At 44.4% G+C, this 24252-nt stretch overlaps 2 protein-coding genes and 1 long non-coding RNA gene across 6 annotated transcripts; 1 reads left to right on the top strand and 2 right to left on the bottom strand.

Annotated features, from left to right (window-relative positions):
* The first annotated feature begins 31 nt into the window (after window positions 1-31).
* Window positions 32-15230, top strand: LOC100829070 (lysine-specific demethylase 5C). Of its 3 annotated transcripts, XM_010240909.3 has the most exons (33): window positions 40-1584; window positions 1668-1725; window positions 2537-2659; window positions 3179-3236; window positions 3317-3453; window positions 5094-5252; window positions 5345-5431; window positions 5662-5829; window positions 6124-6276; window positions 6369-6560; window positions 6651-6716; window positions 6921-7016; window positions 7159-7245; window positions 7335-7451; window positions 7534-7741; window positions 7825-7889; window positions 8529-8587; window positions 8669-8800; window positions 8872-9028; window positions 9109-9438; window positions 9990-10172; window positions 10264-10325; window positions 10623-10698; window positions 11256-11405; window positions 11490-11617; window positions 11962-12082; window positions 12158-12231; window positions 12309-12453; window positions 12583-12732; window positions 14018-14113; window positions 14198-14293; window positions 14368-14579; window positions 14768-15230. In XM_010240909.3, exons 1-33 carry the CDS (start codon window positions 101-103, stop codon window positions 14994-14996), a joined length of 5658 nt encoding a protein of 1885 aa, XP_010239211.1. In that variant the 5' UTR covers window positions 40-100; the 3' UTR covers window positions 14997-15230. The 3 variants fall into 3 exon arrangements, with proteins under 3 accessions (XP_024310981.1, XP_014752536.1, XP_010239211.1); XM_024455213.1 differs by lacking the exons at window positions 12158-12231; window positions 12309-12453; window positions 12583-12732; ... (2 more) ...; window positions 14368-14579; window positions 14768-15230 and having other exon boundaries at window positions 32-1584; window positions 11490-11580; window positions 11962-12061; XM_014897050.2 differs by lacking the exons at window positions 11962-12082; window positions 12158-12231; window positions 12309-12453; ... (3 more) ...; window positions 14368-14579; window positions 14768-15230 and adding an exon at window positions 11705-11924 and having other exon boundaries at window positions 32-1584.
* LOC112268935 lies at window positions 13101-15650 on the bottom strand. The gene is made up of 2 exons (XR_002960495.1): window positions 15513-15650; window positions 13101-13373 (listed from the first exon to the last, which is right to left on the bottom strand). It is a non-coding gene; the product is annotated as an uncharacterized LOC112268935 (long non-coding RNA).
* A 3070-nt stretch (window positions 15651-18720) lies between these two features.
* LOC106865772 lies at window positions 18721-23161 on the bottom strand. 2 transcript variants are annotated; one of them, XR_001405107.2, is made up of 6 exons: window positions 22887-23161; window positions 22753-22806; window positions 22406-22679; window positions 19923-22313; window positions 19576-19849; window positions 18721-19483 (listed from the first exon to the last, which is right to left on the bottom strand). XR_001405107.2 is itself a non-coding variant. In XM_014896569.2 (2 exons), exon 2 carries the CDS (start codon window positions 19443-19445, stop codon window positions 18882-18884), a length of 564 nt encoding a protein of 187 aa, XP_014752055.1. In that variant the 5' UTR covers window positions 19446-19483; window positions 19576-19915; the 3' UTR covers window positions 18721-18881. The 2 variants fall into 2 exon arrangements, 1 of the variants encoding a protein (XP_014752055.1); XM_014896569.2 differs by lacking the exons at window positions 19923-22313; window positions 22406-22679; window positions 22753-22806; window positions 22887-23161 and having other exon boundaries at window positions 19576-19915.
* Between the last annotated feature and the right edge of the window lie 1091 nt (window positions 23162-24252).

Here is a 24252-nt window from a genome sequence, read left to right as displayed (position 1 = left end):
CCAACTCTGCGTGGTCTATTCTGGAAAAACATCCTTCCCGAAAGAAAATTCCCCAATCCGATCTGCTCGCCGAAACCCTAGGTTGCCCCAGCCGCCGCCGATGGGCAAAGGCCGGCCCCTCCCGCCCGCCACCACCACCACCTCTCCCTCCGGCTCCAGCGGCGGCGGAGGCTTCGTACCCGAAGCGCCGGTGTTCCGCCCCACGGAGGAGGAATTCGCCGATCCGCTCGCCTACGTCGCTCGCATTCGCCCGCTCGCCGAGCCCTACGGCATCTGCCGCATCGTGCCTCCGCCGTCCTGGTCGCCGCCCAAGGCCCTCGATGTCTCCGCGCTCTCCTTCCCCACCAAGAGGCAGCCCATCCACCGCCTCCTCGCCCGCTCCGCCCCCGCTGACCCGGATACCTTCCTCCTCGACTACACCCGCTTCCTCAAGGCCGCCGCCTGCGGACCGCCACGGCGAGGCCGCAAGAAGGGCCTGTCCAAGTCGCCTGCTCTCTCCGACGGCCGCCCTCTGGACCTCTGCCGCCTGTTCCATGCCGTCAAGCGCTTCGGCGGCTACGATGGCACCTGCGAGGGGAAGCGATGGGACGACGTCGTCCGCCTCGTTGATGACAAGGCGCCGAGGCATGTGCCTGAGTGTGCCAAGCACGTGCTGGCTCAGCTGTACTACGAGCATCTCTACGACTACGAGAAGTTCACAAACAGACAGGATGACAAGAAGGTGAAGCAGGCGGAACTCGGAGATCAACCATCGGTTTCTGGTTCACAGGATGAAGGGAGGAACCAATCTGTTTCTGCAGAAACGATTGATGCAGACGTTTCTGGTGTTAGGAGCCGGAAGAGGAGGAATCCCATACACAAGAAAGCCTTCGGAATGGCTCGTAGTGAGCGTCAAGGTAACAGTATCGGGAAGAATGCAGCGTCTTCGGGAGCTCGGAAGCGTAAAAGGAGAAAGCTCGACGCAGAGGTTAACCAAGTGGACCAGGTCTGTGAGCAGTGTAATAGCGGGTTGCATGGTGACGCCATGCTGCTATGTGATCGCTGCGATAAAGGGTGGCATTTGTATTGCTTATCACCTCCGCTCGACACTGTGCCTCCAGGGAACTGGTATTGCTCAGACTGCATGAACTCTGATAGGGATTGTTTTGGATTTGTCCAAAGGAGGAAGACCTGCTTGCTTGATACTTTCCAGCGATTTGATGAGAGGGTGAGAAGGAGATGGTTTGGGCAAAGGAATCCTAGCCGTGTTCAGGTCGAGAAGCAGTTTTGGGAGATTGTGGAGGGTAAGGCAGGGGAGCTGGAGGTTATGTATGGGAGTGACATGGACACTTCACTTTATGGAAGTGGATTTCCTCGTCTTGGTGATCTGGTGCCGCCATCAGTGGATCCAGAGTTATGGCAGAAGTACTGCAAGAGCCCATGGAATCTCAACAATTTTCCAAACCTGCCAGGCTCAGTTCTTCGAACTGTGCAGGATAAAATTGCTGGTGTAATGGTCCCTTGGCTCTACATAGGGATGTTATTTTCGTCATTTTGTTGGCATGTTGAGGACCATTGTTTTTATTCAATTAATTATTTACATTGGTAAGAAAACCCTACCTGAATCATGTTGAATTTTGAGCCGGCGGTCATTCAGCTTGAAGTAAAATGTGTGATATGTGTTTCAGGGGAGAGCCAAAATGTTGGTATGGGGTACCTGGGGCAGAAGCAAATGCTTTTGAGCAGGTATGGTATTTTACGGCATGATATTTGTATCTCAGTTTCACACAAATCTGATATTAACTTAAAGTTAGTATGTGCAAATATCGTTTACACTCGTAGCAGTACATTGCATTCTGTTTTTAACACCTTCATAACATTTCATATTTGCTGTAGTGGGGATTGGGAAGTGGAGTTATTCTCTTGTTACTACTTGTAGCAAGTGTTATTGTAATTGCTTAACTACTTTGAGCTACAAAGGAGTTGCAGTAAATCTTTCCATATTTTTTCACTTGAAAGATTGAGTCGTTTCTAGGATTTAATTATTCACGCACATTTATACCATGGAAGCAAAGTTGATAATAGTCATGAACATACTTTGTTGTTACTATGTATTTATTTCAAACATTCTTTTTTCATTATTTGATTATGTAGTTCGTTTATCTTGCGTAGCACATGCACAACATACAGCTGGTCATGTATAACCTATATGCTTAATTGTTTAGTTACCCCCTTTTTGGTTATATTTTTAAGAAATAGTAAAATGCTCCTTAGCAAAAATTGCTGTTTAGCTATTCTTTCAGTCTCCAATCTTTCCGACAATCCTGTTAAATGGTTACGTAAGTGCGTCACAGTTCTGCAGAAAGAACAAAAGACTGATATTCGCATCTGCATGGTGGAACAGTGAGACACAGAATATAGTTGACCATGCCTTTTAGTTTTCCTCCAGAAGGGGCTGCAGCTCATGATGATGAGTTTTATATAAATACATGGGCTTAGGTAACATTTGTGCCTTCTTATGTGTAATTTGAGTGTTTGACATTGTATACTCCCACAGGTTATGCGCAATGCTTTACCTGATCTATTTGATGCACAACCTGACCTACTTTTTCACCTCGTCACTATGCTGAATCCATCGGTTTTACGAGCAAATGGTGTTCCTGTTTATAGTGTGATGCAGGTTAGTAGAGACTCTGTTTTCAGGCAGACAAACATTCAAACATATCTACTGATGTTATTTATGACGATGACATCATTTCGTGATATGGATGTTCCTGCTATGCCATTTTGACTGGTTATTGTCAGCATTACTAGTTGTATAATTGCATAAGTACTTGCACACTACTTCCATCATACTCCCTCCGTCCACAAATTAGTGTACGTTTAGGTTTAAAATTTGTCCACAAAATAGTGTATTTTTCTGTTAGACTAAGAAAAATTGCTTATCTCTCATTACACGGAAATCAAAACCAATGACATTTCTTCATGCACTTAGCTCATTGGAGGTGGGAGAATTAAAGAGAAGAGAGATGGTGGTTGGCACCTTCCTAATACATTTTCTATCTCATGCTGTAATTTTCTTGAAACCTGCGTATGTACACTTATTTGTGGACTAAGGGAGTATTTGCTAGCTATGGAAATTGGATGTACATCAACTTCTAGTGGATAAAACTTGTTTTTTTTTGCTGTTTTTCTCTAGGAACCTGGCAACTTCGTGATTACTTTTCCCAGATCATTCCATGGTGGTTTCAATTTAGGTAATACAGGCCATACTCCATAATCATTTCTCTTTCAGTTATGATGTTACTCAAAATTTGAGACACACCTTGCAATTCAGGTTTAAACTGTGCCGAGGCTGTTAATTTTGCTCCTGCTGATTGGCTACCTCATGGTGGAATTGGAGCTGAACTATATCGTATGTACCGTAAGGCACCTGTTTTGTCCCATGAAGAGCTTTTGTATGTCGTCGCGAAGGTTAGAGAATATCTATTAGTTATTTGCTGTCTCACGTTCTGATTAGTTTTGTGTGATTATTGTGCTAGCTTAGTTTTCTTTTGCCATTGGTCAGCAATCCTCAGCAAATTTTGTCGTCAGTTCTTAGTTTAGCTAGTTAGCTTACAGAAGACTGTTCAACATTCAGTTGTTAGCATATGTGACAAATCTTGACAATTAACCTTGTAATTATTTAAAATGCAATTTCTTTTTTCTGCTTGTGTTTGGCCCAAAAAGTAACATTTTGTGGAATTTTCGCTTTAAGGTGGCTAATATGTGAAGCAGACGGCTATAGGGTACAATGAGCCACTGTAGCAGAGCGATACAAGATTTGTTGTTTCTTTCACTGCAGCATACATATTATCAAATGTGTAATCAACACTGACTATGTGATGCTGCTTACCTACGTTGCACCAATACGGGGACACAGACACGGACACGGGGATATGAATGTGGGGACACGGGACATGATTTTCCAAAAACAGTCATACAGGGATACGGCGAGTATACATAGAAAATAGCTAAAAAAAATGCCATGTATAAAGAATAAGTGTAAGACATGAATACTGAGATGAAATTAAGAAATACATTAGCAGCGGTAGACAGCTAGCCTAAGTGGCTAATGGGTATAAAAAGGAAAAGCACATTGGCGGTTGGCAATAGCAAACAAAAAGAGAAAAGGGATTCGGTGAAGTAGAAGAGAGAAGTAGCCAGAGGGGCTGCCTGCCCGAGGCTGGATGCCGGAGGGCGGAGAGGATTGGCTGTACCACAGCATGGCCACAGAGCAGTTGAGCGGCGTCCGGCGACTGGCGCCTAGCGATGCCTGCGGGTCGAGCCTCGAGTGCTCCCTTCTGTGCGCGGTGTGCCCCTGCAGGTTAGCTTATTTTTTATGTGCCTTTGGGCCTTGGGCCATCTTGATCCCCTTCCACCATATCACAAACATGTGAGTCACGTATTCTAGCTGCATCCCTCCTTTTTTCCTGTAAAAATAATGATCAGAAATCAGGGAATACTTGGGGACATATGTATCCCTGCGTGTCAGCACGTTGGCCAATCGACGGGTCTGGCCGTATCGGTGGTCCAGAGCTGCAGCAACCTTTTTACCTTTGACTGAACCATTGATGGACTAGCTTACAATTTATCCTGTCAAGCAATGAATGATTTAATGGTTCCGGTTCTGGTAATGTCGGCAGTCTTTGTTTATAGTTACTGAATTGTATCACTCCCTCCGATCCATAGTAAGTGTCGTGCATTTAGTTTAGTACAAAGTTTAACTTTGTACTAAATCCCCGACACTTATTATGCAACTTTGTACTAAATCCCCGACACTTATTACGGATCGGAGGGAGTACTTTATTGTGGATTTTTCTTTTTTTAACTACTGCATAATTATGACACTGTTAGCAATCCAGTTTTGCATCAGATCTCTTCTGGCACATTTTCTTCCTATTAATAATATATTAGGTACTTTCGGAGCCTGCACTACAGCTTTCCCCAAAAAAGGTTTTGCATTGAATTGTTGTGCTTTGGTACATAATGGTATATTGTAGTAAGCAGTAACTATAACTTGTGCACAGTGCTAGCTGGCCTATGTTTACATTTGTTGATCCTTCTATGTGCAGAATGGTGTGGAGAATGAATCTCTTCCGTACTTAAAAGGAGAAGTAGAGAGGCTATTTGTGAAAGAGAAAAAATGCCGAGGGGAGCTATGGATTAATGGGATTGTCAAATCCAGTTTAATGCCGCCAAGGAGTAACCCCAACTTTATTGGAAGTGAAGAGGTACTTCTTCTGTTAGTCCTTCATGGCTTCGTTCCCAGTCATGGAAATTTTTTTCGATGTATTTTGAACCATCTCCAAATTTCGTTATGCAGGATCCTATGTGCATTATATGCCGACAGTACCTGTATCTTTCAGCGGTTTCCTGTAACTGTAGGCCTTCTTCTTACGTTTGCCTTGAGGTTTGTCTTTCTTATGGCATTATTTTGCTTAGTCAATTGTTAACCCCATGCCATCTTTATGGGTTGTTCCATTTACTGTGAAACTCGGGTGTGAATATCATATTTTAGCTGCTGTGTGGAAGCAAAAGAACATCTTTGAAGAGGATGTTATCTTATGCAGTGGCACTGATAGTGCTTTCATAAAATTGGTTTAAGCCATGTTTGTTAAGAACAATTCCTTTCTTTCCCAGCACTGGAAGCACCTTTGTGAATGCAGTCCAGAGAAGCATCGCTTACTTTACCGCCACACCCTTGCAGAGTTGGGTGATTTAGCTTGCGAGGTCAAGGCTAGTCTCTCTGGGGAGAATATTAAGCAGAGCCTCTTCTTGCTTAATACTGGTCCCGTGCCATCTAAACAGGTTTGATATGGACTACTACACACCATGTGTCAATTTAGTTATCTCTTTTTTTTTGAGTATTTGCATTTAGTTGTCCATTAGACAAGAGTACGCATAGAGTGATTTGCTTCCTTTTTACATGGTATTATCAATGTCTCAATGGTTCGTCTTCTCATGATTTCATGGCATCTGATACAGTGAACAAGAAATTATGCCACCATATGCCATAATTTTGTGTTATGGAAGACCACCTCGATTATGTTTGTTTCTTTTCCTTCTCTTGCTTTCGATGGGTCCTTATCTACCTGTCTCCAGGTCAAAGATCAGTATATATCATATGCACAACTTGCTGAGGATTGGCTTTCAAAAGCTGATCATATTCTCCATATGCCTTTTCTGGATACTGCATATTCCACTGCCTTAGAAGCTGCTGAACAATTTCTGTGGGGTGACCATGACATGGATTCTGTACGTTTTATTGTACTGAACATGCTATGAGTTCCTAGAATTTTTAAAACAATTGACTGACTTGTATTTACTGTGATACTATGATTTCTTAGGTCCGGAATATGACACTTAAATTAACTGAGGCTAAGAACTGGGCTCTGTGTGTTAGAAATTGCCTTTCCAGAATTGATGAATGTTTGCTCTCTAAGGAGAAGTCTTCAGAGAAAGTAAATTACGTGGAAATCGAAGAATTAGTTGCTGTAAGATGTAAACCATCCTGTGAGCCTAGTCTTGCGCAGCTGCAGGTATGTATAATCAGCTACTATTGGGGCATTGGAGTTCTTATCCTATGACCCTAAAATTTGATCTGTTGTTATGATTTCCCCCTGTTGCAGGCCTATGCCGAGAAAGGAAAAATGATGATAAGTGAAATAAACATTGCATTATCATCCCTCTCAACGGTAATAACATTTCCACAACTGTATTTGTTCATAACTAAACCTATAGTACTTCTGTAAGATAATAAGTATAATCTGGAAACATCTTTTGTGGGACACAACATATTTATATTGCTTTTTAAGAAAATGAATTCTATTGCAACCTTAGATTTTTCCACCTACCATTTCATAATTGTGCTAACAACGTTTCCGCATTGCCATGTTTAGGTTGAGCGCTTGGAAACGCTGTATTCTCGAGCTTCAGAATTCCCTGTTGAGCTAACAGAAACATCAACATTGTCTTATGAGATTTCTTTTTCGAAGGTATGGACTATGTTGAGTAATGAATTTTTTGATTTTCTTATATGCTAGTGATATTTTCTCCTCCCATTCTAATCAGAATTCAGTTTTTAACATATCGAGTTTCTGAACTTCTGGAATGTTTTGTATTTCACTTGTGCTGTAGTCTTGGTTGAAGAAAGCACGTGCTTTCCTTGAACAGAATAAACAGGGCCTCATTGACTCAGATTTCCTGAATACTCTGAAAATAGAGGTGTGTTTTTCCAGAAATTTTGGCTGTCAACTTCCCCTTTGAAGTTCATTCTGACTCACTTGCTGTTTATATGTTTAAAACATTGATAGATGGTACAACTTCGAGTTCTAGTTCCAGAAATTGATCTTGTTTCAAAGCTGTGGAATGAAGCTGAATCATTGAGAATGCGGTGTCAATCATTCCTCCAATACTCCCCTGTTCTAAAGGTTGGCAGTCCTATTCCTTTCTTCCGCTATATCTCTTTTGAAGGAATGTAGATGTGTTATTCCTTTGTTGTAAATGCTCCAGGAGCTGGAGAGTTTCCTCCTTGCGTACGATGGTACAAAGTTTAGCATTCCAGAGCTGAACCTTCTTAAGCAACATCATTCAGATGCTTCCTCCTGGGCGAGTCATGTCAATAACATACTCGGAAAACTTTTTGAAAGGAATGACTATCACAACGTTGTTGAGGAGTTAACAGGCATTCTGAAGGATGGGAAATCACTGAGGGTAAAAGGTATGCTTTCAAAATACTTCAAGATGTATTTGAAATGTTTCATTATCTTCCCCCATGTTCACAAGAGGTATTTTTCTACTCAGTTGACGAACTACCAATTGTTGAGAAAGAACTGAGGAAATCCTTTTGCAGGAAGCAAGCATCCGAGGTATGTTTCTAGAGCTTGAGTAAGAACTCTTGTAATGTGAATTAGTTGCCTACTTTCACTTTGGCAGACACCTTCTTATCGCGCTATTAAACCAACATTTGACTCCTGCAGAATTTGGATTATGTAACTCTTGCTGATGAGCGGACAATATAATTGTTTTCACTATAAAGCAACTGAAACATAGATGTTTATTGGTATAACTTAATGCCAGCATACATATTTTTTACTTGAGTTGAAACTTGAAACCCATTAATTTCTTGACGTTTTTAAATAGCTGAATATCATTGTTTGTGATAGCTGAAATGGAGCCCTTTCAATTTTGTCATGCTTCTGTTGTTGGATCCTAGTCACAGAACATCTTATTCCTGTCACAAAAAGCATGAATTTTCTTCAACGCTGATCTATTGTGCTATCTGAGTAGTTCTATAAAGCTGATCTATTGTGCTATCTGAGTAGTAACGAGTGTCATAATTCATCTCTTATTTCCAGTATCAGAGCCTAGTTGTAATTTTCTGTTATCTTTGTCTCCATGAATTGTTGTATTGTATTTTCAAGTTTCAACACCATTGTTAGGGTGGATATTATTTCTTTAATGCACGCTTAAGTAGATCAATAACATAACATCTGAGTATGTAACAGGCTCTTGCAACACATACTTCGCTGGAATTTGTTAAAGAAATTCTAATACAAGCCTCCATGTAAGTGCAATTGATTCACCAGTTTCTAAATATTGTATTGGATAACTATTTTGCTCTGCCTTACTATTACAAGTCTGCCAGATTAACTATTGAAGAGGAACAACTATTTGTTGATCTGTCCAAGCTGCTAAAAAATGCCACCGCTTGGGAAGAGAAGTCTCGACGTATGCTGGAGAAATCAGCTTCTCTCTCTGAGTTTGAAGATCATATACGGTACTAGTCGTCATGAAGAGTTCTATTCTTATGCTACAGACTATTTTTAATACTTAATGTTCCAATTTCAGGTGCTCAGAGGACATAAAAGCTATACTTCTGTCTGAGCGTGATATGAAAGCAGAGGTTATTGCTGCTAAGTTGTGGATGGACAAATGTCAGGCCTATCTGAGACCTAGATGTGATAAACTTGGATATGGTGTTTTTCTTAAAGTTGATGACTTGAAGGTTCGTTCGATATGGCTACCCATGAGAAATTGTTTTCAGCGGGCATACTTACTTGATAACCTTGCTTCTTCATATCACAGGATTTAATCTGTCAGCCTGGAAATATGAAAGTCATTCTCGACACTTCAGCACTTAATTCTGTTCTCAGTGATGTCGAAGAGTGGGAACGTAATTCGCTAACTCTGTTGAGCAATTTAAGAACCCTACTGCATTTTAATGTGATTGGCTCTACAGTTGACCCACTTGAAAGAAACTTGGAGGAGCTGCGAAATAAAGTCAGTGGGGAAATAGAAAGTGGACTATCTCTAGGTTTTGAGTTAAAGCTTCTAAATGAACTGAAAGATTTTTTGCTGGCTCTTGAATGGATGTTGAGAGCACTGTCTTTCTGCTGCGGGATTCCCTTGTTAGAGGTAACATGTTGTTCACATGCTATCACAGTCTTAACTGTCGCTCGCTGCATCTGTCATTTTAATTAGTTGTTCTATCTACAGTCAGGTACTCGGGTACTGTAGGTCTGTTTAATATGCTCTCTATTGTATACCTTTGCTTCTATTGTTTTAGTGACACTCCTATGTCCAATTCCCTCACCCCATGATCTTTTTCATCTGACTTTTGGTTTCACTATTGAAGATAACATACCATAGTTGTGAATCTGTCTTTCTTCTGATTTGTGTGGCGGTCATCTTCATTCTAGTTCAGCCATTGATAATAAACCATAGTTGCCAGTCAGTTGTCCTTTTGACATGCATGTCCTTGCTGATCCTAACTGACCATTGGATTTTAATTCTTCAGGTGTAGATTGAAACTTCTTATTGTTTACTGTTTAACTAGAGGGTCCTCCTGTGCCATCTAACTAGATGGTTTTCTATTCCACTATGTATGTCTCAAGTGTGCAGCTGAAGTTGCAGGAGCATAAACAGTTTTGATCATCTCGCGTAAAAATCTAAATTTAATGTCTCAGGATGTTGATAGAGCAATTGAAGAAGCTGTCCACCTGCCTGCCCCTTTGTCAAACTGCCCTTTAGTTACATTGTTGATGAGTGGATTATCTTGGCTAAGAAAAGCTCTTGTTTTGCTTCGTAATTCTGGGAAGTCTGTAAAACCTAAATTGGAAAAGGTTGAAAACATTTTAGCAGAACATCAGGCAAGTTTTCAGAACTGATTTAAGCTGATTTATCTTTCACATTTTCCATACATTTGTTCACCTGTTGCCATTTTATTTTTGCTTGTCACAGGAAATTGCTGTACCTTATTCTATGATGACTACCAAGCTTGAGGATGCTATAAACAAACATAAGTAAGTGACCTGTATCCAGAATCGTTATGCTGAACTTCTCAGTGTTGTTCATGGGGATAGATATGAATAACCAGGTCTTGCTACCATATTGAAGCTGGAATATACTAGTACAGATATCTTGGAAAAGATTAACAGATTGTACTAGAGTTCTAGACTATCTTCTTTCGCCTTGTTCACTTTTTCCTCAAGCTGCTTTGTGCGCGCACAATGCTTTATGTGCTCAAGTAATATTTTAAGTGATCAAGTTGCATTTCAGGTCCATAATTTTATCATTCAATGAGTATTCCTTCCTCTCAGGTCATGGACACAGCAATGTAATGCCTTCTTTACGTTACCTGATCACCAATCTTGGGCTGGACTAGTAAGGCTTAGAGTAAGTCATTCATATTATGACTATCTATATGCTGCATTTCTTATTCATTGCGCTTTTGTTAACTTAGTAGCATTCATATGATTACATTGCAAATGTTTCTGCAGTATAGCTATTTCTTGTCTTCATGTTTATTGGCGATGTATCCAGTGAAAATCCGCATTCAGTGCAAACTTGCAAACTATCGATGTAGGCCATCGGATCAAGAACGTGCGGTTCAGATCAAAGGTGGGAATCTGATCAGACACTTAAACACAATTTTGCACATAATTCCTTTCCCTTACATGTTAGCTTGACAAAAGTGTGTCACTTTGATCTGAAACGTACATCCTTGATCCGATGGCCTACAACGATAGTTTGCAAGTTTGCACTGAATTGGGGTTTTCACTGGATACCTCACGATATTTATTTGTGTAATTCTTGCGAAAATTTGGATTCATGAGATATGCAGCACAGTGAGCTTCATAACTAAATTCCCCATTCTTCCTTACATATTCATGGGATATCGAATACTCATGTTGAATATCTTCTGCTAACTTTCATGATACGAACCTTTATAGGACAGTGGCCAGTCTGTTGCATTTGATTGTTGTGAAATGGATATGGTTGTTCTTGGTATTAAAAAGATCGATGGGTGGTTCAATAAATGCCGCTCTACTCTGTATCCTGATGGCAATGTCAATGGTTCATCGCGCTCCATGCTTTTACAGGTTAGTTTTTGTTTGAAGTACCAAGGTTTGTTGTTTTGTTCTATTTCTTGGCGAACACTTAACTTTTGACATTCCTGTTTTCAGATCAGCAGATCACTGGACAATGCTTCTTTGTTATATGCTGAGGATTGGAAGAAGAATGGGTTCTGTGTCATCTGTTCATATGATATGGGAGGTGATGTAACCTCTACATGTATAATATGTCAACACCAGTAAGTTTTAGGTGCTTTGATTTGTTTTTCATGTTTGTGTCAAGTGTCAACCACATAATATTGTGCTTCTGCATATCATGCTTGTAGGATGATTTGATTATTTGTGTGCACATAAATCATTATGGTCCATGGGATGGATTCTCCAAATGCAACGTGACAGCAAGATATTTTTATGCTCAAATCATTGTGTTAAAAAGGGAATTTTTGTTTCAAATATGTGATGCTAGTATTAAGTGAAAGAACCAACTAGTTCAATCTAACTATGTCGTCTTGATATTGCCTCTCATGTTTTACCTTCTGTGCATTTTCTCTTTCATCTGTTTATTGAATGATCTATTGTACAGATACCACAGCTCTTGTGTGGAACCACTGCTTGCTTCTAAACGAACGTCTCGTGAATATATTTGCCCATTTTGCTTCTCTTTAGAAAGCGGGGATCTTTTAGAAAAAGGAATACGAGAACAGGTAATTAACAGTTTTGATAAATTTGATTAAGGCGATGATTGATGTTATAATCTGATACAGATGCAAATGTTACAGATGTCTAAAGGGAACCGTCCTGCTCTTAGTGCACTTGCTGAACTCCGCAGTTTCACAAAGGGTTTCTACGCAGGGTAATTTCAATAATTTTATTTCATTGAAACTTATGTTCCTCACCTTGGCTTACTAGGATTTGCCCGAACGTTTCTAGAATCGAGGAGTTGGATTTGTTGGGAGAGATTGTCAAGAAGGGTTGTGATTTTAAGTCCCATCTGATGCAAATTTTGCATGATGCTGATTCTTACGACGGAAAAGATCTTAGGGTCATGTGCAAGCCTCTTCTGGTTGCTCTAAAGGTGATCCTTGGCAGTCTTGGTTCCATTCGAAACAAATGTTGATGTAATTTAGATGCTCTGGACTTGAAGTGATGAATATGTAAGAAGAAATAAACAAGTGCATGATATGTTCATTTTTGTTTGTTGTAGGCAACAACAGCTGCTGGCTTATATGATCAGGAAGTGAACCGCAACATTGAGTTGGTATTGAGAAGATATTCGTGGAAGAAACAGATTCATAAAATCTCGTGTGGTGGAATGAAGATATCAATCCAACATGTCATGCGCCTTGATAAAGAGGTAATATAATTGATTTAAACTATAAAATCCTCTAGTTAGAACATTTATTTGGTGATCGGTAATGGATGGAGCATCCATGATGTGGGGTTTACTACATACATGGCTACACCATATCAGGTGCTTCGGCAATCATTCCTCCTGAATATAGGTGCTTTGGCAATCATAGTGATACCACTCGGGGAAACTGAGATGTGGATGGAATGACAGTTTTAAATCAGGTCTCGTAGATTTGTGTTACATACTTATATGGCATTTCAAGATTGATCCTATACCTGGTGTGATGAACCATTCATCTTATAGTTAATTCTGATTCTGATAATAGGTCATGATCTCTTGATTCCTGGAATGGCTTTGTCACTGAAAGCAAATATGGAAGTTCTGTTTTTTAGAAAATGGGAGATATATTGTCTTCGGCCACACAACCAATATTTATTAGTGTCGTAACTATGATTGCAAGCTCCAAAAATAAACATAATATACCACGCCATATCAATTCAACATGACAGTAGCCTATTATAGCCGCCATCCAAATCAGGACATAAAGCCACTCCAAGGGCTTGACCCCAACTTCCATCTGCTTCTGTGTTGCGAATGATGTAGTGAAGTCCACAGTTGCAACCAGTTGAAACACAAAATAGCATCTGCATAAAAGATTGAAGTTTTTTCCAGTCAAATACGAAATCATTTCGGCACAGGCAAATAGTTCAAAAGACTGCAGCGGTGTCAACATGGAGATTTATGGACTCCACATAACTGTAGTACCGAAAATATGTAACATGCTTCGTGGCGCTGTTATATTAAATCTAAATTAACAGCGTGCTATGCAAATGTGTTATTGAAAAGCCAGAAACCGAATGTTGAATATTCTTCGTCGAGAGATCTGGCTTCCGATAGGGCTGTATGGAAATCCGCAATCCATGTGTCTGAACCTTAATTATTTCTTTGTTTTTGTGTTTACTTTTATTCTCCACAAATTTCTGTTTAGGTTTCATATCTAGCCTACCCCAACTTGGTTGGGACAAAAGGCTTAGTTGCCTCCATGAATGACATGTAGGTCCATGTAGGACCCACCTTATGGACCATGTGACCACATACATTGAGTACATTGTCATAAGCTTTTGATTTTATTTCTGGGTCCCAGCTTATGGTCAAATTGTCCATATACACTGGGGATGCCCTTAGGCTTACTGCATTACCTAATGCTACATCTTAATTTTTCTTCAATGGCAATTTAAATTGAAATTCAAGCAGCCTGATGTATTCTTTAATGCATTGATGCCATTAGGGTTCTAATTTAGAGATATCTGGTGAAGATTTCTTCAAATTGGAGATATGTAAAATAAAGGAAGCCAGTCAGCAGTGGCTGGCCAAAGCAGAAAAGGTGAAATGATAGTTTCATTTGCTATTTGGTTTGTTAAGATGGAAATGGAACCACAGAAACCTTTAAGATTATACTGTGATGCAGGTTGCGTTTGATTGTGGTGAGCTTCCACTTGATCTTGTATATGAGCTTATTATGGAAGGGAAAAAACTATCTGTGCATGTCGAGAAGGAACTAAAGGTATATATGCTAATTCTGGATCTCATTACGAGCAGTTTGTTGTTTCTTTCCTCACCAACCAAGTTTCATTGCAGTTACTCAGAGACCGGAGCATTCTTTATTGCATTTGCCGTAAGCCATATGATAACAGGGCCATGATCGCATGCGATCAGTGTGATGAGTGGTACCATTTTGATTGCATCAATTTGTGTGGACCCCCTCCAGAAACATTCTATTGTCCTGCTTGCTGTCCTAATAACGGTGATGGGTTTATACTGCTTCCACGGTCCGCTAGCGAGGAAGATAGGTATGCATATTCGTTTTAATTTACCAGTTCCTTGAGTAACGCATTGGCCGCTTGATGTGCTTGCTTGGAGTAACGTATTGGTAAGTTTTATGCTAGGATAGTTTGAGCAAAGGATGTTGGGAATCTGCTGATTAGTAGAAGTGCATTTGCTTTTCTTTCGTATGACTCGTTTTCCCCCATGTCTTCAGATCAAGCACCGAAGCAGGACCTCACACTCCTCCAGCATCTTGTGACGAATCAGAGATATTGGAGGGTAATAAGCGTAGGAGTAACCCACGAGTGAAATCCCAGATTAAGGTAGATTTAGTAAGACTCCTACGCTGTGATAGTGATATAGATAACACGTGGAGAGATAGCAAAAGGGTTCTCCAACAAAGAACAGCCAGAAGACGCAGCGATTTTGTGGGACTGGTATGATTTCCCCACGCTTTGTCTGTCTTGGAACGCTATGATTTTAGCATTTAATTTCTCCAAGCTGAGTAAGGGAGACCCTATAGTAATAGGAAACTAAATTTGCATCGGTGAGGACTTCAATTCAGGTTGTGGGATGGTACATCCACTCCCCCAACCATGTTCTGCCGTTTGCCATAATTTAGAAAACAGGAGAAATTTTTGGTGTCTCAATCTGCCGGTAACCATGAAATTGTCAAAGTACATGAAAACCTTGTACTGCGCACAAAAACACCTAAAAACTGATATTTCTTACTATTTCCTCCGTCTAACAAAAGATGTTTTAAGTTTGTCAAAATTTGGATGTATCTAGAAAGACTTAGTGTATAGATGCATTCCAATTTAGTCAAAGTTGAGATATCCTTTGTTGGATGAAGTACATAAACACAAAACTGTGTAGGGTATGCATAACTCATCTCGAAATCGTGTACTGGGTGTCATGACCTTGGAAAATCGTCCTAGGAACAACAAAAAAGGTCATACCTCTCGAAAACGGCCAAAGCGATGATTTTTCTGTAAGGACTCGAAACTGCTCGAAGCCGTGTACAGGGGAATTGGGGAAATGACCTCGGAAAATTGGCACCGGCCTGAAACTGCTCGAAGCCGTGATTTTTTTGCATCAGCCCGAAACTGCCCGAAACCGTGTACAGGGGTCACGAGAACGGATACTCGGCCGGAGACCTAAAAAACGTGGGCTATAGCCAATGACAACAGCCAAAATAATGATTTTTCTGCTCCGGTATCGGGGGATGACCCTGGATAGGGTCATGACGACACGTATTAACCGGGATAGCGAGAGCAAAGCCGGTGTAAGCAAGCACGCCGGCATCTTCAAAGCCAACTTAATAACCGGCTGGCATATCAAAAGTGTACCGGCATGGTATGCCGGCATGTTTATTTTGTTTTATGTGGTTGCAGGATAAGCACAAATTATCTGATCTTGGCTAAGGCCGGAATGCGCCAACCAACGGTCCTATCCTGATCATATGGCGCAAAGTAAAGCAGCTTCCGAAAAGCAGTCGCTGTGCCGGGCGACTGCACAGTGATGCGTCGTAGAAGGACAGATGACAAAGGCCGGGGCAATGCTACAGTGCGTGCCGTCTGGCAATACGTAAAGTACAAAGCTGCATTGTCCCCTCCCGGACAATCCGGAGGGGACCATTGGCGTACCCGGCGGGTTCGGTGGTAGGTAGGGTTTGCTTTTGGTCCACATGTCAGTGTGACACCTTTGGCCTATAAATAAAAGATCCACCCGTCCTATGAGAGGGGTTCCTCACTTAGACATTTTAGGAGTTCTCCTTCTCCTTCCTCTTCTGGATACAGCTCAAGGAGTACTATTGTAGCCCTCCATATCTCGGATAATACAACAAGACAGGAGTAGGAGCTTTACCTCATCAAGAAGGCTCCGAACCTGGGTAAACACCGTGTGTTCTATCCTTCGTGCGTGGTCAACACCGCGACATCCCTCCTTCGGATCCTCCTTCGTCCATTGGCCCCATCTCAAGCCATCCTATGGCATCTACCGTGACACCACCACGACAGTTGGCGCCCACCGTGGGGCCAGCAGCGGCGCTGGCTGGAGTTTTCATCCCGACGGAAAGCTTCCGTGTCATCGAAGAGCGCGTTGTCTCCGGTTTGGTCCAGAGATTCGGCTCTTTGGGCTTCATTGACAACAACGCAGGCTGCTTCAACAACGCGCCACTTCCCTGCGCAGGCCGAAGATCCACCCGTCGTCGGCACGGTTCGCGGCCGGCATGTCGACTGCCCCGCTGACCGTGCGAAGGTCATGCTGGCAAGGGCGCGGCAGAATGCGCTGGATTCCCGAGCAAGTCCGGCAGAACATCGCTGCTCAGGCCGGCACATCCGCTCCACAGGCAAAGTCGACTCCGCTCCAGGCCGCCATCGAAAGGCTGACCTTGCCTGTAGCACCAAACGCCAACTCGGCCTAGCTGCAGGCTGAGCTGGAGTTGGAACGCCAGAAACTGCTGCAGGAAGCTGTCGACGTGGCTCATGCTCGGCAAGAGCTCGAGATTTTGCTCCGTGAGTATAACAAAGCTCATGGTCTCAATTCTACCGCAGTGCATAGCCCTAGCCGAGTTGGGAAGTGCGTAATCGTGGCAAAAACCTGAATGCCGAGATAACTAGGGATTGCAAGGCAATACCTGCTGTGTCGACAAGCTATGCGTCGGCATTAAAGCCAAAATATAGCACCCGTGTTAAAGTAGAAGAGTTGCCGAATCTCACGAGAGAGGCACTCCGGTTGCAGTAGTTGCGTGTAAAGGAATTGCTCCGCACGGCTAACGAGCAAAACAAGGCGTACATGAGACTGCACGGCAAGCCCGGTGCATCTCAGTTCATTCACTCGATCGCAGGCGCTGGCGGCCGGGCCGACAAGCAAGCGTTTTCGCCTGGTGGCGGATGGGATAAGAGTGTCAACTCTGGCTGAGACAAGCGGCTAGAGAATTATGATCCGGCACTGGCTGAGAAGCAAATGGCTAGAAGAGTTGATGACGGCCAAAGTGGTTTGCATCTCGGTAACAATTGTCGAGATCCGCAAGAGCGCCACTCGGCAGGTCATGGACGCCAACCTCGGGGTCCGGCGCCCAATACTGCTGCATGTCAGCAGGGTGCCGGGTGTAACCCCTTTATCGAGGTGAGGATCGCCAGCAAGACCGTTACAATGACGGATACTCGGCCATGGGAGATGAAGGCTATCTCAGGTGAGAGCGTGACAATGTCGGCCCACTTGGAGCCCGAGTGGGAAACCGGCAAGTACTGGGCATCAGGGCAAACTGTTGTCGCCAAGGTCGGTGACTATCGTTGAGGGGAGGTTGTGGTGCGGTACCGGGGAATCTCGTCAAGATTGTCTTCGAGGAGTTGTCCAAGTGCTCGTTTGTGTGGGACTCTGTTGCAGCGGAAGTGTCTCACGGTCGAAGGGCTCTCTGATGAGGTGTATCATCGTGGGCGAAGGACGTGCATGCAGAGAAGGTGGCAGGTGTTCATCCGTGTGTCTCGGCGAAAAGACGAAAGGTCAAGAGTATTGTGAGGCGGTAACCAGTGATGAGTCTCTTCAGTGAGGCCATGTTCCTTGCATGAGACAATGTGATTAGTAGCATGTGGATGTTTTGCGCTAGGAGTGGACGGTGTTGTCACAGGGTGTATGGTTTTGTACACAAGGTTAGCGTGGCTGGGTGTCAAGATCATACGTTGAGCTGAGTCGGCGAGTCGTGAAGCTGTGATGAGTCAAGATCAGGGAGAGCACGGATGACATGTCAAGATTAGGGGGAGATTGTTGGAATAATCTTGCCTAATGAAAATAGTACAGGCAATAGCTAGAGTTCTAGTTGTATTCAGAGTGGATTCCTAGTTGTAATTGGACAAGGTTAACTAGATGGCAAGTGCTGCCACGGGTGACTGGGTGAGTCCGTTTAGAAGTAGGAGTACTAATACGTGTAGGTGTTCTGGTCCTAGCTAAGCTGGTCGGGTAGTGTGTATATATACACAACTAGGTCAAGAGGGTTGTAACGTGAGATTTACAAGAGAAATAAACAGACAAGGCACGACAGGTGCCTTTGGTCATAATTTGGTGATCCTCGTGTGCGTCTTCATGTGATTGATCTTTGGGCAAACCCAACATTTGGTATCAGAGCATGTCCGAGTACGAGGTCATATAATTTCACCAACAGAAAAGTAAACTCGGGGACTCGGCTGGGAACTCGATAACTTGTGGCATAAGCCAAATTGAAATATTGTGCATCACAAATAAGTACTTCAACGTATTTACATCTGCACCCGGCATCCCGAGGATTTAACAATTTTAAAGAGTTTTCGCCGACATTAAAAGGCATGAATTCAGATGGCAGGATCATTGGTGCCGGTGCTCGGAGCATCTATCTCGGCGGGAGGTGACTCGGCCATGATTTCTTCATCCACCTCCTCCTCTTCTTCCTCGGCCGCCTCTTCGTCAGGGTCCGATCTCGGACTCTCCACGAAGGAATGCACGCCGACGTACTGGATGAAGGAGTAGGCACGTTCTTGACGCTTGGCAATCAACTCCGGATTCGAGAAGAAGGGAGAGCCGACGCGCATGGATTGCAGCATGTCGAGGTTAATGCCGTCGTACCAAGAAAGTACGAACGACAATGCCTCGTCGGCGCCCACACGAGCGGCCGACTCCTGCCACTCGCTAAGCCGGTCCTCCCCCTCCAGGAGACGCTTGGCCAACTCCGGAATGACACTCGGTGCTTCCTCTCCCGGCCAAAGAGCTCGGAAGGCGGGGATGCCGGCATTGAGCATATCAATCCCGAAAGCCTTCAAAGGCTTGACACGGGTCCAAATGATCATGAGATAGTTCTCCACATCGTACACCGATGGCAATCCCCTGGAGGAATCCCTCTTTCCGCGAGCTCTAATCATGACGGCCTGAGCAGCTTCGGTAGAATGCGGGATGATTTCTGCAAAGAAACAGAGAATAAGTGATAAATCCCGGCACACTGCTATTGTCAGCCAAATGATCAAAGAAAAAGATTCGGTTTGGACAACTTACTGGCTAGCAATCCATCTATCTTGCCGAGATCCCGTGTGCACACGCCTAGTAGATATGCGCTCTCGGCCTTCTCCTCTTCAGCAGCGGCGGCTCGGGTCTTGGTTTCGGCGAGAAGACCCTTGTATTTTTGCACTTCGCCTTACAGGCGGATCTTCTCGTCGGCTTGCGCAGAGAGCGCCAAGGTAAGTTGAACTATCTCAGCCTTATGCGCCTCGGCCTACGCTTCGAGTTGCGCCCTTAATCGGGCCACCTCATCTCGGTGATGCTCCACTAGCTGAGTTTTGACATGGGTTACAAGAGTTAAAGACAGAAATGGACGCAATCCGACATATGGAATAAAGTCATACCTTGCACCTCCGCAACGCGCGTCAGTAGCTCCGACACTTGTGCGTCGTCCCCGGCTGTTTGTGACGGCACATGTCAGTTTTCACAATGCAAGGCAATACCTGCTGTGTCGACAAGCTATGCGTCGGCATTAAAGCCAAAATATAGCACCCGTGTTAAAGTAGAAGAGTTGCCGAATCTCACGAGAGAGGCACTCCGGTTGCAGTAGTTGCGTGTAAAGGAATTGCTCCGCACGGCTAACGAGCAAAACAAGGCGTACATGAGACTGCACGGCAAGCCCGGTGCATCTCAGTTCATTCACTCGATCGCAGGCGCTGGCGGCCGGGCCGACAAGCAAGCGTTTTCGCCTGGTGGCGGATGGGATAAGAGTGTCAACTCTGGCTGAGACAAGCGGCTAGAGAATTATGATCCGGCACTGGCTGAGAAGCAAATGGCTAGAAGAGTTGATGACGGCCAAAGTGGTTTGCATCTCGGTAACAATTGTCGAGATCCGCAAGAGCGCCACTCGGCAGGTCATGGACGCCAACCTCGGGGTCCGGCGCCCAATACTGCTGCATGTCAGCAGGGTGCCGGGTGTAACCCCTTTATCGAGGTGAGGATCGCCAGCAAGACCGTTACAATGACGGATACTCGGCCATGGGAGATGAAGGCTATCTCAGGTGAGAGCGTGACAATGTCGGCCCACTTGGAGCCCGAGTGGGAAACCGGCAAGTACTGGGCATCAGGGCAAACTGTTGTCGCCAAGGTCGGTGACTATCGTTGAGGGGAGGTTGTGGTGCGGTACCGGGGAATCTCGTCAAGATTGTCTTCGAGGAGTTGTCCAAGTGCTCGTTTGTGTGGGACTCTGTTGCAGCGGAAGTGTCTCACGGTCGAAGGGCTCTCTGATGAGGTGTATCATCGTGGGCGAAGGACGTGCATGCAGAGAAGGTGGCAGGTGTTCATCCGTGTGTCTCGGCGAAAAGACGAAAGGTCAAGAGTATTGTGAGGCGGTAACCAGTGATGAGTCTCTTCAGTGAGGCCATGTTCCTTGCATGAGACAATGTGATTAGTAGCATGTGGATGTTTTGCGCTAGGAGTGGACGGTGTTGTCACAGGGTGTATGGTTTTGTACACAAGGTTAGCGTGGCTGGGTGTCAAGATCATACGTTGAGCTGAGTCGGCGAGTCGTGAAGCTGTGATGAGTCAAGATCAGGGAGAGCACGGATGACATGTCAAGATTAGGGGGAGATTGTTGGAATAATCTTGCCTAATGAAAATAGTACAGGCAATAGCTAGAGTTCTAGTTGTATTCAGAGTGGATTCCTAGTTGTAATTGGACAAGGTTAACTAGATGGCAAGTGCTGCCACGGGTGACTGGGTGAGTCCGTTTAGAAGTAGGAGTACTAATACGTGTAGGTGTTCTGGTCCTAGCTAAGCTGGTCGGGTAGTGTGTATATATACACAACTAGGTCAAGAGGGTTGTAACGTGAGATTTACAAGAGAAATAAACAGACAAGGCACGACAGGTGCCTTTGGTCATAATTTGGTGATCCTCGTGTGCGTCTTCATGTGATTGATCTTTGGGCAAACCCAACATTTGGTATCAGAGCATGTCCGAGTACGAGGTCATATAATTTCACCAACAGAAAAGTAAACTCGGGGACTCGGCTGGGAACTCGATAACTTGTGGCATAAGCCAAATTGAAATATTGTGCATCACAAATAAGTACTTCAACGTATTTACATCTGCACCCGGCATCCCGAGGATTTAACAATTTTAAAGAGTTTTCGCCGACATTAAAAGGCATGAATTCAGATGGCAGGATCATTGGTGCCGGTGCTCGGAGCATCTATCTCGGCGGGAGGTGACTCGGCCATGATTTCTTCATCCACCTCCTCCTCTTCTTCCTCGGCCGCCTCTTCGTCAGGGTCCGATCTCGGACTCTCCACGAAGGAATGCACGCCGACGTACTGGATGAAGGAGTAGGCACGTTCTTGACGCTTGGCAATCAACTCCGGATTCGAGAAGAAGGGAGAGCCGACGCGCATGGATTGCAGCATGTCGAGGTTAATGCCGTCGTACCAAGAAAGTACGAACGACAATGCCTCGTCGGCGCCCACACGAGCGGCCGACTCCTGCCACTCGCTAAGCCGGTCCTCCCCCTCCAGGAGACGCTTGGCCAACTCCGGAATGACACTCGGTGCTTCCTCTCCCGGCCAAAGAGCTCGGAAGGCGGGGATGCCGGCATTGAGCATATCAATCCCGAAAGCCTTCAAAGGCTTGACACGGGTCCAAATGATCATGAGATAGTTCTCCACATCGTACACCGATGGCAATCCCCTGGAGGAATCCCTCTTTCCGCGAGCTCTAATCATGACGGCCTGAGCAGCTTCGGTAGAATGCGGGATGATTTCTGCAAAGAAACAGAGAATAAGTGATAAATCCCGGCACACTGCTATTGTCAGCCAAATGATCAAAGAAAAAGATTCGGTTTGGACAACTTACTGGCTAGCAATCCATCTATCTTGCCGAGATCCCGTGTGCACACGCCTAGTAGATATGCGCTCTCGGCCTTCTCCTCTTCAGCAGCGGCGGCTCGGGTCTTGGTTTCGGCGAGAAGACCCTTGTATTTTTGCACTTCGCCTTACAGGCGGATCTTCTCGTCGGCTTGCGCAGAGAGCGCCAAGGTAAGTTGAACTATCTCAGCCTTATGCGCCTCGGCCTACGCTTCGAGTTGCGCCCTTAATCGGGCCACCTCATCTCGGTGATGCTCCACTAGCTGAGTTTTGACATGGGTTACAAGAGTTAAAGACAGAAATGGACGCAATCCGACATATGGAATAAAGTCATACCTTGCACCTCCGCAACGCGCGTCAGTAGCTCCGACACTTGTGCGTCGTCCCCGGCTGTTTGTGACGGCACATGTCAGTTTTCACAATACATAGGTAACTTGACATAGTTTTTATGTCGGTGGAAGTGTACTCACTCTTGCTTTGCTGCTCGGCCACCAAAGCCTTGTGCTTATCCGTCAATTTCCGGTGTGACGCAAGCAGAAGTTTGAAGATAGAGTTTCGTTTATTGATACAGCTCTGCAAGGAAATGATCCACAGTTAATTTGATAGCGGTGGCAAGTCAACAACTACAAGCTTCAGGCCGACTATTCTAAACCCGGCCTGAATCTCGGGGAATAGTGTTTGAAGTTTTTAAGCTTCAGGCCGACTATTCTAAACTCGGCCTGAATCTCGAGGAATAGTGTTTGAAGTTTCTAAGCATCAGGCTGACTATTCTAAACCCGGCCTGAATCTCGGGCAATAGTGTTTGAAATTTTTAAGCTTCAGGCCGACTATACTAAACCCGGCCTGAATCTCGAGAAATAATGTTTGAAGTTTTTAAGCTTCAGGCCGACTTTTCTAAAACCCGGCCCGAATCTCGGGCAATAGTGTTTGAAGTTTTTGAAGGTAAGCTGCAGGCCGACTATTTCTTACTCGCCCTAAACCTCGGGCAGTAGGGATATATATGCTAAAGATAGAGTTAAAAGCTTCAAGGGATTTTCGTACCTCGGCAGCTCGACTGGACTCCAACAACGTAACCCTTGCCTGTAACATCCGGGCCGCCACCGACTCTAGAGTTGCCGCCACGGGTGATGGCCCCACCAGAGCATTCTGTTGCGCCGTCTGGATTGTGCCGAAGTTAACCTCGTAACTTTGGCGCTGTTCCAATCCATGGCATAGCCCACGAAAACGATCAAAACGGTGATTTTTCTGCACCGGCCCGAAACTGCTCAAAACCGAGAACTTGGGGTCACGAGAACGGAAAATCGTCCTTGGACCCAAAAAACAGCCCACGAAAACGGCACAAACGGTGATTTTTCTGCACCGGCGCGAAACTGCTCGAAACCGAGAACTTGGGGTCATGAGAACGGAAAACGTCCCGGGACACAAAAAACAGTGATTTTTCTGCACCGGCCCGAAACTGCTCGAAACCGTATACAAGGGTCACGAGAACGAATAATCGGCCCGAGACCCAAATAACGTGGGGTATAGCCCATGAAAACGGCCAGAATGGCGATTTTTATGCACGGACCCGAAACTGCTCGAAACCGTGGATGGGGGGTCACAACAAACAAAAAATCGGACCCGGACGAAAATAACGTGGGCTATAGCCCATGAAAATGACAAAAACGTTGATTTTTGTGCAGCGGCTCGAAACTGCTCGGAACCTTCTACCGACGTCACGACCTCGGAAAATTGTCCCGGGACCCAAAAAACGTGGGCTATACACCCCACGAAAACGGCCAAAACGGTGATTTTTCTGCACCCGTCCGAAACTGCTCGAAACCGTGTACCGGGGCT

This window comes from Brachypodium distachyon, chromosome 1 (genome assembly GCF_000005505.3).
Source record: "Brachypodium distachyon strain Bd21 chromosome 1, Brachypodium_distachyon_v3.0, whole genome shotgun sequence".
NCBI lineage: Eukaryota > Viridiplantae > Streptophyta > Magnoliopsida > Poales > Poaceae > Brachypodium > Brachypodium distachyon.
This window is presented reverse-complemented; position numbering and strand designations above follow the sequence as displayed.